The sequence below is a fragment of the Leptonychotes weddellii genome, chromosome 16 (genome assembly GCF_054177405.1).
Source record: "Leptonychotes weddellii isolate Sample4059 chromosome 16, ASM5417740v2, whole genome shotgun sequence".
Classification (NCBI taxonomy): Eukaryota; Metazoa; Chordata; class Mammalia; order Carnivora; family Phocidae; genus Leptonychotes; species Leptonychotes weddellii.
The window spans coordinates 15,591,061-15,606,218 of NC_138384.1; the positions used below are offsets into that span (position 1 = coordinate 15,591,061).

At 38.7% G+C, this 15,158-nt stretch overlaps 2 protein-coding genes across 2 annotated transcripts in view; both read right to left on the reverse strand.

Moving 5' to 3' along the window:
* The window catches only part of SNTB2 (syntrophin beta 2), a 110,098-nt gene that overhangs the window by 52,772 nt on the left and 42,168 nt on the right, over window positions 1–15,158 (reverse strand). Inside the window, exon 2 of the mRNA XM_081806427.1 lies at window positions 9,512–9,725. Within this exon, the coding sequence (XP_081662553.1) occupies window positions 9,512–9,725 (214 nt within the window). The remainder of the gene's footprint in view (window positions 1–9,511; window positions 9,726–15,158) is intronic.
* Window positions 9,736–14,736, reverse strand: LOC145717535 (zinc finger protein 510-like). Its single transcript, XM_081806432.1, has 2 exons — window positions 12,320–14,736; window positions 9,736–12,186 (listed from the first exon to the last, which is right to left on the reverse strand). Exons 1-2 carry the CDS (start codon window positions 12,339–12,341, stop codon window positions 11,549–11,551), a joined length of 660 nt encoding a protein of 219 aa, XP_081662558.1. The 5' UTR covers window positions 12,342–14,736; the 3' UTR covers window positions 9,736–11,548.

Below are 15,158 nucleotides of genomic sequence, written 5' to 3' on the forward strand. Positions count from 1 at the left end.
TTTTCATGTGTCTGTTGGCCATCTGGATGTCTTCTTTGCATAAATGTCTGTTCATGTCTTCTGCCCATTTCTTGATTGGATTATTTATTCTTTGGGTGTTGAGTTTGGTAAGTTCTTTATAGATTTTGGATACTAGACCTTTATCTGATATGTCATTTGCAAATTTTTTCTCCCATTCTGTCAGTTGTCTTTTGGTTTTGTTGACTGTTTCCTTTGCTGTGCAAAAGCTTTTTATCTTGATGAAGTCCTAATAGTTCATTTTTGCCTTTGCTTCCCTTGTCTTTGGAGACATGTCTAGCAAGAAGTCGCTGCGGCTGAGGTCACAGAGGTTGCTGCCTGTGTTCTCCTAGAGGATTTTGATGGATTTCTGTCTCACATTTACGTCTTTCAACCATTTTGAGTCTATTTTTGTGTATGGTGTAAGGAAATGGTCCAGGTCCAGTTTCATTCTTCTGCATGTGGCTGTCCAATTTTCCCAACACCATTTGTTGAAGAGACTTTTTTCCATTGGACAGTCTTTCCTGCTTTGTCAAAGATTAGTTGACCATAGAGTTGAGGGTCCATTTCTGGGTTCTCTATTCTGTTCCATTGATCTATGTGTCTGTTTTTGTGCCAGTACCATACTGTCTTAATGATGACAGCTTTGTAATAGAGCTTGAAGTCTGGAATTGTGATGCCACCAGCTTTGCTTTTCTTTTTCAACATTCTTCTGGCTATTCGGGGTCTTTTCTGGTTCCATATAAATTTTAGGATTATTTGTTCCAGTTCTATGAAAAACTTTGATGGTATTTTGATAGGGATTGCATTGAATGTGTAGATTGCTCTAAGTAGCATAGACATTTTAACAATATTTGTTCTTCTAACCCATGAGCATGGAACATTTTTCCATTTCTTTGTGTCTTCCTCAATTTCTTTCATGAGTATTCTATAGTTTACTGAGTGAGAGCTCATTTCTTTTTATTGCTGAATAATATTTCCTTGTCTGTATGTACCAGTTTTTTATTCATTCACCTACTGAAAGACTTCTTGGCTGCTTTCAAGTTTTGGCAATTATGAATAAAGCTTCTATAAATATTTATGTGCAGGTCTTTGTGTGAATGTAAGTTTTCAACTCTTTACAGGTAAATGCCAAGGAGCACAAGTGCTAGGTCATATGTTAAGACTATGTTTAGCTTTATAAGAAACTGCCAAACTGTTTTCCAAAGTTGCTGTACCATTCTTCATTTCCACCAACAATGAATAAGAGTTCCTGTTGCTCTGCATTCCTCTACAGCATTTGGTGCTGTAGGTGTTTTGGATTTTGGCCATTCTAATATGCATATAGTGGTATCTCATTATTTTAATTTGCAATTCCCTAATGATATGTGATGTTGAGCACCTTTCATATTCTTATTTGCCATATGTATTTCTTCTTTGTTGAGGTGTCTGTTCAGATCTATTGCCCATTTTTAATTCGGTTGGTTTGTTATTGTTGAGTTTTAAGAATTCTTTGTATGTTTTGGGTACCAGTTCTTTATCTGATAAGTATTTTACAAAGATTTTTCTCCCAGCTGTGGCTTATCTTTTCATTCTCTTAACAGTGTGTGATGGTTAATTTTATGTGTCAACTGAAATGGGCTAAGGGATGCCTAGATACCTGGCAAAACAATATTTCTGGGTATGTCTGTGAGGGTTTTTCTGGAAGAAATTAGCATTATCAAAAGACAGTAAAGAAAATGGCCTTTGCCAATTCGAGTGGGCATCATCCAATCTGCTCAGGGTATGAATATAACAAAAAAGTGGAAGAAGGGTGAATCTGCTCTTTGCTTGAGTTGGGACATCCATCTTCTCCTGCTCTTGCACACTAGCACTCTTGGTTCTTGGGCCTTTGAACTCAGACTATATTATACCACTGGCTTTCCTCGTTCTCCAGCTTACAGAGAGCAGATCATGGGATTGGCCTTCATAGTGGCATAAGCCAATTCCTATAATCTATCTCTCTATCCATCCACCCATCCATCCATTCATCCATCTATCCATCCATCTATCCTACTGGTTCTGTTTTCCTGGAGACCCTGTTATACAGTGTCTTTTACAGAGCAGTTTTTAATTTTCTTGAAGTTCAACTTTTTTTAATCAAATTTTTCTTTTATGTATTCTGCTTTTGATGTATCTAAGAAGTCATCAGCAAACTTTAAAGGGGATTGGCTGATTGATTTGATTTTTTAAAAAATATTTTATTCATTTATTTGTCAGAGAGAGAGAGCACAAGCGAGGGGCAGGGCACGGCAGGCAGAGTGAGAAGCAGGCTCCCTGCTGAGCAAGGACGCTGATGCGGGACTTGATCCCAGGACCCTGGGATCATGACCTGAGCCAAAGGCAGAGGATTAACCAACTGAGCCACCCAGGCGTCCCTTGATTGATTTGATTTTAAATAATCTCTACCCCCAATGTGGGGCTCAAACTTATAACCCCGAGATCAAGAGTCACATGCTCTACCAACTGGGCCAGAAGCCAGGTGCCCCTAAAGAGGACTTTCAAGAACCATAATCTTACAAGAGAGAACAGGAGAAAAGCAACTACAACAAAATTTTGGAAGGCGGCAAGCAGACAGAGAGTTAAATGACTTAGCAGACCTAAGAAAAGTGGGGAGTAAAATCCCAGTCAATCCATGTTGCAGAATCCTGAAGAGGATGGGGAATTAGAGGCACCAGTTACCTCTGGGAGTAGGAGTAAAGCACAAAGCTAAAATAAAGAAGCTGGCTGCAAGTCTGTTCCCGCATTCCCCACGCCCAGCAGCCAGTGACTGCCCCACCCTCAACCCAGACAAAGATTCATATCCACCCTCATCCCACTGAACTGAGTAGAAGAGCCAGTGATATCCCTAATTCAGTCCCTATATCAGGCTAGTTGTTTGGGGCTATTTATTTCCACCTGGTTGTTTTTGCACTGTAACCAGCTTAACATCCTTTAAACACATGCTAAAAAGTTCAGTCGCAAAACCATGAGAAATTTCTTTCACTCCTCCTACTGACCTACTTAGTACTAAAGATAGGTATCTGTTCATCCTTCCCTAGGCACAAAACGTTCCACCTTCTGAAAAAGCCTTTACACTTCATACTGTTTCTGGGACAGTCTCTCAGACTCCCCTGACATAGTCTGAACTCTGAAAATCCTGATGTCAAGGATCCTAATGGAATGGAAGATAAATGGAAGAATGGAAAATAAATCTGTTACAAAATAAAACTAAACCTGATTAAACAGATACTGGGACCATTAAGCTGGAAAAAGATGAAAACTGACAGTAAATTAGTTCACAAGGCAGGAGCACCAATTTTTCATGAAAAGAGAAATTTAAGTGTTTCTTAAGAAGGGATTGTGAAATAGAAAACTAACTAACAAGAAATTGAAAGGAAACTCTAAAACAGAACTGATGATTCTAGGATCCAGAAGACTTTGCCTTTGGAGAAGGAGCCCTAAAACTTTGATAAAGGGGACAAAGTATTTCAGAAAGTCTACTGCTGTTCTAAAAGAAAAATTCAAATGTAAACTCTGCTAATAAAAATTTAAAGGCAGTCTGCTAGTAATTGTTTGGGCTCACAGGAGAGAGGAGACAGCTACAGTGTGAAGAGTTTTGGCCTCTAATCAAACCACTGAGGATTTCTGAGAAATGCAAGTACATTTTGATCAGATGAATCAAATCAATGTTTAGGTACACTGGAACATAGGATTCTGTAAGTTTAGCCTGTTTATATCTTCTTTTAGTAGTCTTTGACACAACTTATATATTTAATAATAATCATACTGTTTTATATGCCATAAAGCCAAAATTTACCTTTTACATGGAAAATAGCCAATGTGAAGATGACCAAGACTTTGTGAACCAGTTCAAGCTAACAGCTAATATTTCTGGAAAGCAGCATTTAAGAACACCTTTTCACTACTAAACTCCACACTGCCCACAGTGCTGTTTGGGAGGGAATGGGCTCATGTTCCCTGGACTTCATCATTATTTACTTAGCCTTCACTTCCCACAATGAACTGCTTAGAACCTCCAGAAGCCTCTAGTGAGGTCTTGAGAACTCAAGCTGGAGGAAGAAAACAAACTTCTTCCTCCTCCTTACTTACTCATACTGATGGTCAGCACTTTTTTTCAGCTCTAGACACTGAAACTAAATCAAAGTAGTAAAACAGAAAAAAAAAAAAGAAGTTTCCCTCTCATGTCAAGTAAATTTTTGGTTTAGAAAGTGAAACCTTGATATCGAGATGAAGGATGATTCACAAAGAGATTCTACTATACACCACAGGAAGAGTTAATATTAAAAAGACTGACACCACCAATGTTGGTGACGATGTAGAACAACACAATCTCTCATACAATGCTGGTGTATTTAATTTATTAATAACAGTATTCATTTAAATGGCACAATCATTTTGGAAAAAAGACTAGCATTTAAAAACTAAACTTTTATTTAAAGATTTATTTATTTATTTGAGAGAGAGCCAGGGCGGGGGGGTGGGGAAAGAGAGAATCCCCAGCAGACTCCTGCTGAGCAAGGAGCCCGACACGGGGCTCAATCCCATGACCCTGACATCATGACCTGGGCCAAAATCAAGAGCTGGATGCTCAACCCACTGTGCCACCCAGGCGCCCCAGAAAATTAAACTATTTGACCCAGCAATTCCACACCTAAGAATTTACCAAAGAAAAATGAAAATGTATGCCTACAAAAGGTTGTACAAAAATATTCATAGTAACTTTATTAATATTAACTCTAAACTGGAAATGGCTCCCACCAATGGGAAAACAGATAACAGAACTGTGACATATAACACGTATCATTCAACAATAAAAGAGAAAAAAACTAAGGATATATGCAACAAGATAAATGAATCTCAAAAACCTTATGCTGAGTAAAAGAATTGTACCACAAAAGAGTACATATGATTGCATTTATACAAAATTTCAGAACAGTTAAAACTAATCTATAGTAGAAAGTCAGAAGAGTAGTAACCTTTGAAGGTGGGAGAGGGAATTGAGTGAGAAAGGGCACAAGAAAACTTTCCAGGGTGATGGTAATATACTACATCTTTTTTTTTTTTTTTTAAAGATTTTATTTATTTATTTGACAGAGAGAGAGCACAAGTAGACAGAGTGGCAGGCAGATGGAGAGGGAGAAACAGGCTCTCCGCTGAGCAGGGAGTCGGAGGCGGGGCTCGATCCCAAGACCCCAGGATCACGACCCAAGCCGAAGGCAGCCGCCCAACGGACTGAGCCACCCAGGTGCCCAGGTAATATACTACATCTTGATAGGCTCGGGTTACATAATTGTATGCATTTGTCAAAGTTTATGATTTGTGCATTTTATTTTATGTAAATATTTTCTCAAAAGAAAAAAACTATAATGAAACACTGAACTCTACTTCTTTATATGCATACTTAAGTATTTAGAGGGAAATATGTTAAAGCCTGCAATTCAGTTTGAAAAGTATCAAGAAAAATTAAAATGGAATGATGGCTGGATAGATGGGTCAATCTGTGCTAAAGCAAGTAAAATAAAATATTCATGGTAGAATCTAGTTGGTGGGAAAATGAGTATTGAGCATAGAATTCTCTGACCCTGCTTTATGTTGGAAGATTTTTCACAATAAAATATTAGGAAAAAAGTAAAGAATGTTGGGAAACCACATGCCTACCAAGGGCTTAAAGAACAGAATAAGTATTTTCCACATTAGGGAACATCTAGGCCTATTTCTTGCTCTGGGTTTTACAAGAGACTATGCTGAAGATTAAAATTTTCAAATAGAAATATGGTCAGTTATATAAAACTGCAACTTGATAAATGTTTTGCTCACAGATATCCTAACAAAACTTATTTTTACTGTTCCTATGACGGACTGTTTTTTTTCACGGCTTTAAATGTTGCAGCTGTGTTACTTGTCATGACATTTTCCTGAGACAGAGCTGAGATAAATTTAAGGATCAAAGAGCTCCAAGTGATTTTATAGATATTATCTTATTTCTCCTTGAAGTAGTTCTAAAAGACTCTAGTTGAGCAAGCACTATTATGTCCATTTTATAGACAGAGAAAACAGGACAGAGAAATTAAGGGATTTATTTAAGGTCATAGGACACAAATGGCACCTATAATAATAATATACTGAAAGCTTACTGTGTCAATTTTACTATTATCCTCTTATTTAATCTGCACATAAGCTTTCATTTTATAGAGCAGGAAACCAAGGCTTACAGAAAACAAAGAGGTTGGCCAAAGTGACAAAGCCCATCATCTTAACTTCTTTCTAATTAGCTAATGGGTTCTGAACATTTTTTCTACTATGACATATAGGATAGATGTTCACATTCCTGTGGACATAACTAAAGTTATGCATAATTTTGCCAGGTACTGGTAATTCTACTGCTTCTCTTTTTCTCCAGAAAGCACACTGGAATGCAAGTAAGAGTGATATAGAAATAACCTTGAATCTCTACCAATTTATATTTTACAAAAAGCAAATTATTTACAAATTTTAGTATTTCAAGTAAAATGAGAAACAAATTACTTTGCAGTATTAAGACTGAGAATCTGCAATAGTCTGAATCTTCTAAGACTTTTCCTTGTATAGTATATCATGTTCCAGGAGACTGACCATCTTAAGAGCAAGGTGTGATACAAATCTTGTAGCCTAAACTGCCCTCTCCAATTGCTTCTGAAGACCTATTTCAAACGTGATCATGCACCAGATGTCTCTAGCATTTAGCATGAATGCTACAGAGAATGCAGCCCCGTATTTTAATGAAGGCCAAGGTTACTCAGCTCTAAAAGATGTCTAAGTAGAAGATAAAGTAGCACAACCTTCAATAATACAGCCAAGTCATATCCCCTTCCTCCTTTTTTCCCCTCCCCTCTCACAACCCTAAGTTCTGTAGAAACTTTGCAATACTTCGCCTTTTTCTCTAATACCCAGCTATATCAGCAGCACTACAGGTGTTAAAAACTTAACCCTTACTGTGATATTAGGAGATGGGGCCTTTGGGAGGTGATAAGATCATGAGGGCAGAGACCTCATGAATGAGGTAAGTGCTCTTATAAAAGAGACCCCAGAGAGCTCTCTAGACTCTTCTGCCCTTGAGGACACAGCAAGAAGACAGCCATCACCAGACACTGATTCTGCTGGCATCTTATCTTGGACTTCCTATCCTCTACCAGAACTATGAAAAATAACTTTCTGTTTGTTTATAAGCCCCCCCCCCATCTATGGTATTTTGTTATAGCAGCCACAACAGACTAAGACAGGAGATATCTATTCTCATTCTCAGAAATGATTTACAATGAAGAGACTTAGCCTGAAAATATTCCTCAGTCTGACAACCAGCTGACAAATTTAGTTGCTGTTTGTTCTTTATCACATTGTTTCTCTATTCTAGTTCCTTCTTCGTGGTCCCTACTAATTTTTTTAAGTCCATGATTAACCAAAGGCTCTACATAAATGTATCTCATTTGAAGAAAAAAAATTAATTTTGATTTCAAGACGCAGAGGTGATGACTTTACAAATTAAATTCTTACTTTACGAAAAAAATAAAGCAATTCTTTAAAGACCAAGCTATGTTGTATTTAGATATGATTTAATGTGCACACAATCTTTCATAAATAAATCTATATGTAACTTGAAACAATTTCTATAATATCTTGAACTTTTAAAAGAAAGCAAACAAAAACAATACAAATATATCAGAATATAATTTTCAAAATGTGCATACCTAGTTGGCAGTTAAGACTTCTTTAAGCTACTCTTTCTTTTTTTTTTTTTTTTAAAGATTTTCTTTATTTATTTGAGAGAGAGAGAATGAGAGACAGAGAGCATGAGAGGGAGGAGGGTCAGAGGGAGAAGCAGACTCCCCGCCGAGCAAGGAGCCCGATGCGGGACTCGATCCCGGGACTCCAGGATCATGACCTGAGCCGAAGGCAGTCGCTCAACCAACTGAGCCACCCAGGCGCCCTAAGCTACTCTTTCTTAAGAAACTACTATGTTCTGTGCAAAGAACCTGGCTCTGTGCAAAGGGCTTCATATGTATTGTCTCATTTAATCTGCACACTGAGTATTCTTTTTTTTTAAATTTTTTAAAAAGACTTTATTTATTTATTTATTTGACAGAGAGAGCACACAAGAGAACTCAAGCAGGCGGAATGGTAGAAGGAGAGGGAGAAGCAGGCTCCCTGCCGAGCAAGGAGCCCAATGCGTACTTAATCCCAGGACCCTGGGATCATGCCCTGAGCCGAAGGCAGACACTTAACCAAATGAGCCACCCAGGTGCCTATCTTTCTTTTTTTTTTTTAAAGAGATAAGGATATAGTGGTTTATGGAGGTGAAAGTATTTGCTTAGAGCCTTCTTTTCAGCAGGTCACCCTAATTAGGATTGTCTGATTTCCACAAGAAGGTCTATCTGATTGCAGAGCTCAACTCTTTCTAGTGTACCACACAACATATTACAGAGTAGGATCTGTAATGTCCCTATGGCCTAAAATGCCCAATGTTGGGGCGCCTGGGTGGCTCAGTTGGTTAAGCGTCTGCCTTTGGCTTGGGTCATTATCCCGGGGTCCTGGGACGAGCCCTGCATCGGGCTCCCTGCTCAGTGGGGAGTCTGCTCCTCCCTCTGCTCCTCCCCCTGCTCATGCTCTCTCTCAAAAAAATAAATAAACTTTTAAAAAAATGTCCACGGTCACTCAACCTCTTGCTGTCTTCTTGTGATCCATCCCATCCTGACTGGACACCTGGCTGTGCATTCAGATCAGAAGAGACCATAAAAGTGAAAGTACATTATAAAAAGCCTGGCCCTTGCCTAGGTCTCTAGATAAGTTCATCTCTCTCTCTCTCCCTTTTTCCCCCTAATGTCTAGTCTAACTAGGTTTACCAGTACCACTTCATGCAATCACTGAAGACAGAGTTAGAGACCCCAACTGGTTATAGAACTATGAGGGACATAAGAAATTATTCAATCCAACTCTCTCTTTTTACAAATAAGGAAACTCAAGTCAAGAGATGCCAACTTGCCAGGGTACCACTGCTAGTTGATGCAGCCATATCTATAATCAGATCTCTGACTCTATGTTATCTACAATATAAGGAGTTTCCATCTGAGGGGACATTTAAGATTTCTTTAATAATGTTTTTAAAATTATAAAGTAACTTCATAGTGAGAAAAGTACTAAAACTCCAGGAAAGTATAAAATGAAGAGTAGAAGCCCCTTCTCTCCTTCTACTTTCTAATCTTATTTCACTCCCTGGGAGTAACCAGCATTAAATTTCTTGTGTGTTTGTCCCAAATTTTTCTATATATGTATATGTACATATATGTGTGAAGTAATTTAAATATGGAACTCCAAAAATTATTCTTTCATCTCAGGCTGATGTTTTCCTCTGTATAATGTAGTCAACAGTCATATTATTAATAATATGCATTAGCAATATTACAACATGTCCCTAAGTTGTAAAGCCTTAAGTTTGATATTCTCCTTAGGTACAGCTCACCTGTTTTCCAGATCCGGCATGCTTAGGTTTCTAGCAGCAAAGCACATTTTGAGAGGGATGACCTTCCTGTCCTTGGTGCTGTTCTGGTGTTTTGGAGAACCAGAGTCCTCACTGCCACTAAAGCTTGGTGACTGAGGAGATGCACCTTCCCATGGTAGATCTGATACTAATGATGGCTTCTTGATATATGGTGTTACTTCTCGGATGAACTTGACTACGAACAAAAATCAAAGAAGAAGGTTACTGTTTTTGCTTCCTATGAAAAAAGACAACTGAAATACATACATACATGTAATATCTGCCAGGAAGTGAAAAAAGACACTAAGTTAAAGAGCCAGAACACAGAATCTTAGGATTGGAGGTATTTTAGGGCTACCTAATCCAAATGAAATACCACTGTATTCTAAAAAGTTTAACTTCTGTGCTTTTGCATGTATTTTTCCTTCTGCTTAGGACTCCTCTCTCTCTATCTGCCTGGTCAACTCTACTTCAGAGTCACCTCCTCAGCAACCTTTCCTGTTAACTCTCCAGGGTATTACCATTACACCTCTGTAACAACCTCTTAGCACCCTGGGTTGTAATCCTTTGCTAAAATTCCATTCACCTGCTGGGTCTGAGTTCTTCGAAGGCAGAAATTATGATGTATTCAGTCTTAGTATCCAACACCTAGGACAGTGTGTGCTCAATACATGTTTGCAGAAATGAGTAAAGAAACAAATGGGGGTGCCTGGGTGGCTCATTTGGTTAAGCATCTGACTTCGGCTCAGGCCATGATTTCAGTGTCCTGGAATGGATCCCTGCATTGGGCTCTGTGCTCAGGAGGGAGCCTGCTTCTCCCTCTGCCCCTTCCCCTGCACGTGCTTTCTCTCTCTCAAATAAATAAATATCTTTAAAAAATAAAATTTAAAAAATTCCCCAAGATGTGAAAAAGAAAGAAACCAGTGAACAATTAAATACTTGAATTACTTCCATAGTTGACCGGCCATGAGTGAATCTCCTGGTAACAGAATCAGTATCTCCTGAGACAGGGCCACTTAGCTTTAGACAACTCAACATTCAGAAAATTCTTGAAACTTCCACCCACTGGTTTGCAGTCTACTGAAGCATACAGAAAAAAACTCAACCTCTTTCACATGAAAACATTTCAATTATCTAAAAACTGAGATTATTTCTCTCTCTCTTCTCCCAACTAAGCTAAATATCTCTAGTTCAATTCAATTCAGCTCAACCAATATTTTTAGCTACCTACCAACTGCCAGGCATTAGGCTACCCACTAAAAATACGGTAACAAATGAAGAAGCGTGGACCCTGTCTAATTTAGTAAGGGAGACAGCTTTATAAACAGATCATTAAACAAATACAAAAATAAAGTGTATTCAAGGTAAGGTATTTTGATTAATGGTAGCTCCAAATTAAAACATAGCTTTTAGTATATGACAAACTTTTTTCTTTTTAAGTTCAATTTTAAGACCCATAAAATACTCCTTTGACCTCAGTCATGACTGGCAACTGCTGTCATTTGAGGCATGGTGTTCTTGTTTCAAAAAACAGATAAACCGAGGATTATTAAAATTTCAAGTGGCATTAAAAATGTAAATAGTTGAATGCAGAATGTAGTCATCATTACCTCTGCTATCATGATATATTATATCAGTATTCTACTTCCCTCTCAAATTCTTTTTTTTTTTTAAAGATTTTATTTATTTATTTGACAGAGAGAAAGAGCACAAGCAGGGGGAGCAGCAGGCAGAGGGAGAGGGAGAAGCAGGCTCCCCGCGGAGCAGGGAGCCCAGTGTGGGGCTCGATCCCAGGAACCCATGATCACAACCTAAGCCAAAGGCAGATGCTTAACCGACTGAGCCGCCCAGGTGCCTCTCACTCTCAAATTCTACTGTGTAGGTCATTAGAGTAGTATCATAGGAATTGAAAAACTAGAAAGATATAATTATTATCAATGCTTATCAATATCATAATAGTATTAATATTCTACAGCACTGGAAGCTTTACACGCCAGGGTGCCTGGGTGGCTCAGTCGATTAATTGGCTAAGTCTTGATTTCTGCTCAGGTCACGATGTTTAACCAATTGAGCCACCCAGGTGCCCCGAAAGGATTTTATAATAAAACATCCAGATTTCTTTCTCTTTCTTTTTTTTTTTGTTGGATAGGTTCTATTATTAATAAGTTGGGAAATATTTTGCAAATTTACTCCCCATGAGTCATATTTACAGGATATTTTTGTTGAAACAGGAGCTATGTGCAGATTAAACTGTTTTCCCAAAACTTCTTCTTCCTCTCCAGGCAATGGTTTATTATCGATGAATATTATTTCCTGCAAGTGTTTATCTTGGATTTTCTTGTTCCTCTTCATCAGGTCATCATCTCTGTAATCTTCTTGGTGGCTCTGGTTTGAGAATTCTTCCTCTAAGAACCAAGGCTCCTCTCCTTGCTCCAACTTGAAGATTACTGCAGGTTTGAAAATGCAGTTCCCCACTGAAACTAGGTTGCTGTAGTTCTCCAGCATCACATCTCTATACAGGGTCCTCTGAATAGGACCCATTTGCTGCCACTCCTTTTGGGTGAATTCCACAGTCACGTCCTTGAATGACACTGATGCCTGAGATGTGTTCATTTTCTGCTGTTGTTGGGAGACTACAGAGAACTGTGACGGATAAGCTTCTGCAAGCTGGTCCAGTTTCCACTGTCACACAGTCTGTGATAGCTTCTGGATGTGGTGACATCACGAAGTCTGGCTCTTTCTGGACAAGGTAAGTAAGAACTGCTTCTGGTGGAGCAAATTAGGACCCACTCCTTTCTGGGTTCTTCTGCATGTTCTGAAGCTGTGGTGAGGGTGGTTCCTGTTAGATGAGCTCTTCTTCCAGGTGGGACTCCTGTCCCCAGGGCTCCTCTCTTCCCTGTCACACAAGAGCTACTTTGTTCCAGACGTTGAGACTTAGGCCTGAGGGCAAATGGGCCCTCTTTTTTTTTTTTTTTTTTAAGATTTTATTTATTTATTTGACAGAGAGAGGGAACACAAGCAGGGGGAGTGGGAGAGGGAGAAGGCTTCCCGCGGAGCAGGGAGCCCTACGCGGGGCTAGATCCCAGGACCCTGGGATCATGACCTGAACCAAAGGCAGACACTTAACCGACTGAGCCACCCAGGTGCCCCAAAACATCTAGATTTCTAGCAGCCCAATTCCCATCCCTGGAGGCAACCATTATATGGTCTTCCAGACATATGCTAGATATGCTAAGCATATGTAAAAATAAACACACACATGTACATATGTATTCATACATACACTTCACATAATGGTAGTATATTGCTTATTGCTCTGAACCTTGCTTTTTTTACTTAATAATATTGATATAGTTTTTTATAAGCCCAGCATTCTGCAGTTCATTCTATAGCATGATGAGGTTATAGACCTTTTGCCTCAGATGTACCTGGTTCAAATACCAACTGTGTTTTCTACCTCAGAGTTACTTGACTGTTCTGAGGTCCTCATCTATAAAATAGAAGTAACACTAAACAAGTAAAAGTAAAAGTTTCAGTAATCTCTACACCCAACGTCACGACGCATGCCAGGTGTCCAACATGTCTTTCTTTTCCTTCCCTAAACTAAACAGTTAGAAAAGTTAAAAAATTTTAATAGCAATTAGTAGAAACTAGGTGAAATTATTTTCTTATAAGTTATTAAACAAGATCTGCTGAAATTAAGCATAATCCTAGAAAATATAAAATATTTTTTAAAATCCTAGAAAATATAATAATGCTAATATCAGAATTTAGATATAGTTTATGTGTGTTTGTATATGTGTATGTGTGTTTTCTGTGCAGTTATAACACATGCATTTCTAGGTGGAGAAGGTAAAAGCTAGCTGCCTCAGGTCACCAAGGAGATTTTTTCATCCCAGAAAAATAAGCAAGAGTGCAGCCAGTATATCCCTGGAACGGCTGACTCAGGCATTTCAATACATGCTTTAGTTCTGTGTTTTCAAGAGAGGATTAGATCACAAGAACTTCAGCAGAAATTCCTAAGTTTCCAGTCATGGCCAATGGCAGAGACTTGCTTTGTGAACATTTAAGGCAGTATACCAAGTATTGGGCTACCAATCAGAGGAAATTAAAGGCATTCTAAATGACTACTCGTGAATATTATAGTAGCGTAAAAGGACCCTTCATGATCTACTCAGAAGTTCACTCAGTCACACAGTAGCATCACTGAACTGATGACTGCACATATATTAAGACAGACACACATACACAGCCTATTTCATGGCCTTATGAAAAAGAGCAGCAGTTTCACTTGAATTGATGTCAATGACGTCCATACGCCAATCTAACTGGCCATCCATAATGGCTGAAGAACTGTGAATAGACATCTGTTTGTAATTTACCTGAGATTTGAGAGAGGTGGAAAGTTAACAGTGTTCTGTTTTAGTCCTATAATTAGACCTCTCCAGTTACCACAGTACTCTCACCTGGATACCTGGCTGGATTAGTAAAGACTCTACACCCCTACATGGCATTCAGTTTGACTCAGAACCCACAATATATTTCAGAATTATTTCATTTTTCCTGATAGTTGAAGATTATTCTCAAAATGTTTAATGAAACACTGATGTTTGCACTGTTTTAGGTGCTTAGATGTTGAAGTTAATTTCCTTTCTTCTATGTACTGATCACTCTTATTGAAAATGATACAGTTGGGACGCCTGGGTGGCTCAGTCAGGTAAGCGGCTGCCTTTGGCCCAGGTCATGATCCCAGGGTCCTGGGATCGAGTCCCACATCAGGCTCCTTGCTCAGCAGAAAACCTGCTTCTCCCTCTCTCTCCCTCTGCTTGTGCTCTCTCTGTCAAATAAATAAAATCTTAAAAAAAAAAAAAAAGAGTCTTCCCCTCACCCTAAGAGCATCACTATAACCCCTTTTCATGAGAGTGACAAAAACATATACATGTACTGTTCACACATGTGGAAAGATGTCTGGAAGGATTTTCATCAAAATATCAATAGTGCTTATATGTAGGTGTAGGATCGCCTTCTTTTCTTTATACAGTTCTATATATTTGAAATTCTTATGAGTCCATATAACTTATATCACCCCTGAAAAACTTAAGAAATGAAGAAAACTTATTCTGAAACCTTGCTCAAACTTTTTTAAAAAAGATTTTACTTACTTATTTGAGAGAGAATGAGAAAGAGAGAGCATGAGAGGGGGTAGGATCAGAGGGAGAAACAGACTCCCCGCTGAGTGGGAAGCCCGATGCGGAACTCGGTCCCGGGACTCCAGGATCATGACCTGAGCCGAAGGCCATCGCCCAACCAACTGAGCCACCCAGGCACCCATTGTTCAAACTTTAAAAATGGAACCACCTTAAACTGAAATCTTGTTGAGCCTTCAAAAACTATAATGCACTGGATGGGATCCAAGATCCAACTGATTCTTACTGAATTCCATGCTCTAATGAACAGGTTTATAGGAGGTCCATGTATTTTAATGAGGTACCCTGTGATCCTGGTTTGGGGCATTAGGCAGCATCTGATTTTGAGCTGAATGTCTTTTTATGTGGCTTTTAAAAGATACTTCATAGTGCAAACATAACTTAGGGCTGTAAACACAAGTATTCTAGCAAATCAATCCCCT

What these genes read in the sequence shown, in the direction of transcription:
- LOC145717535 (XM_081806432.1), bottom strand. Translation starts at nt 12,341, where the DNA reads ATGCAGAAGAACCCAGAAAGGA. An exon ending in GCAGAAGAACCCAGAAAGGA is followed by an intron (nt 12,187 to 12,319) that starts GTGGGTCCTAAT and finishes AGCTTGCAGAAG; the next exon opens with CTTATCCGTCACAGTTCTCT.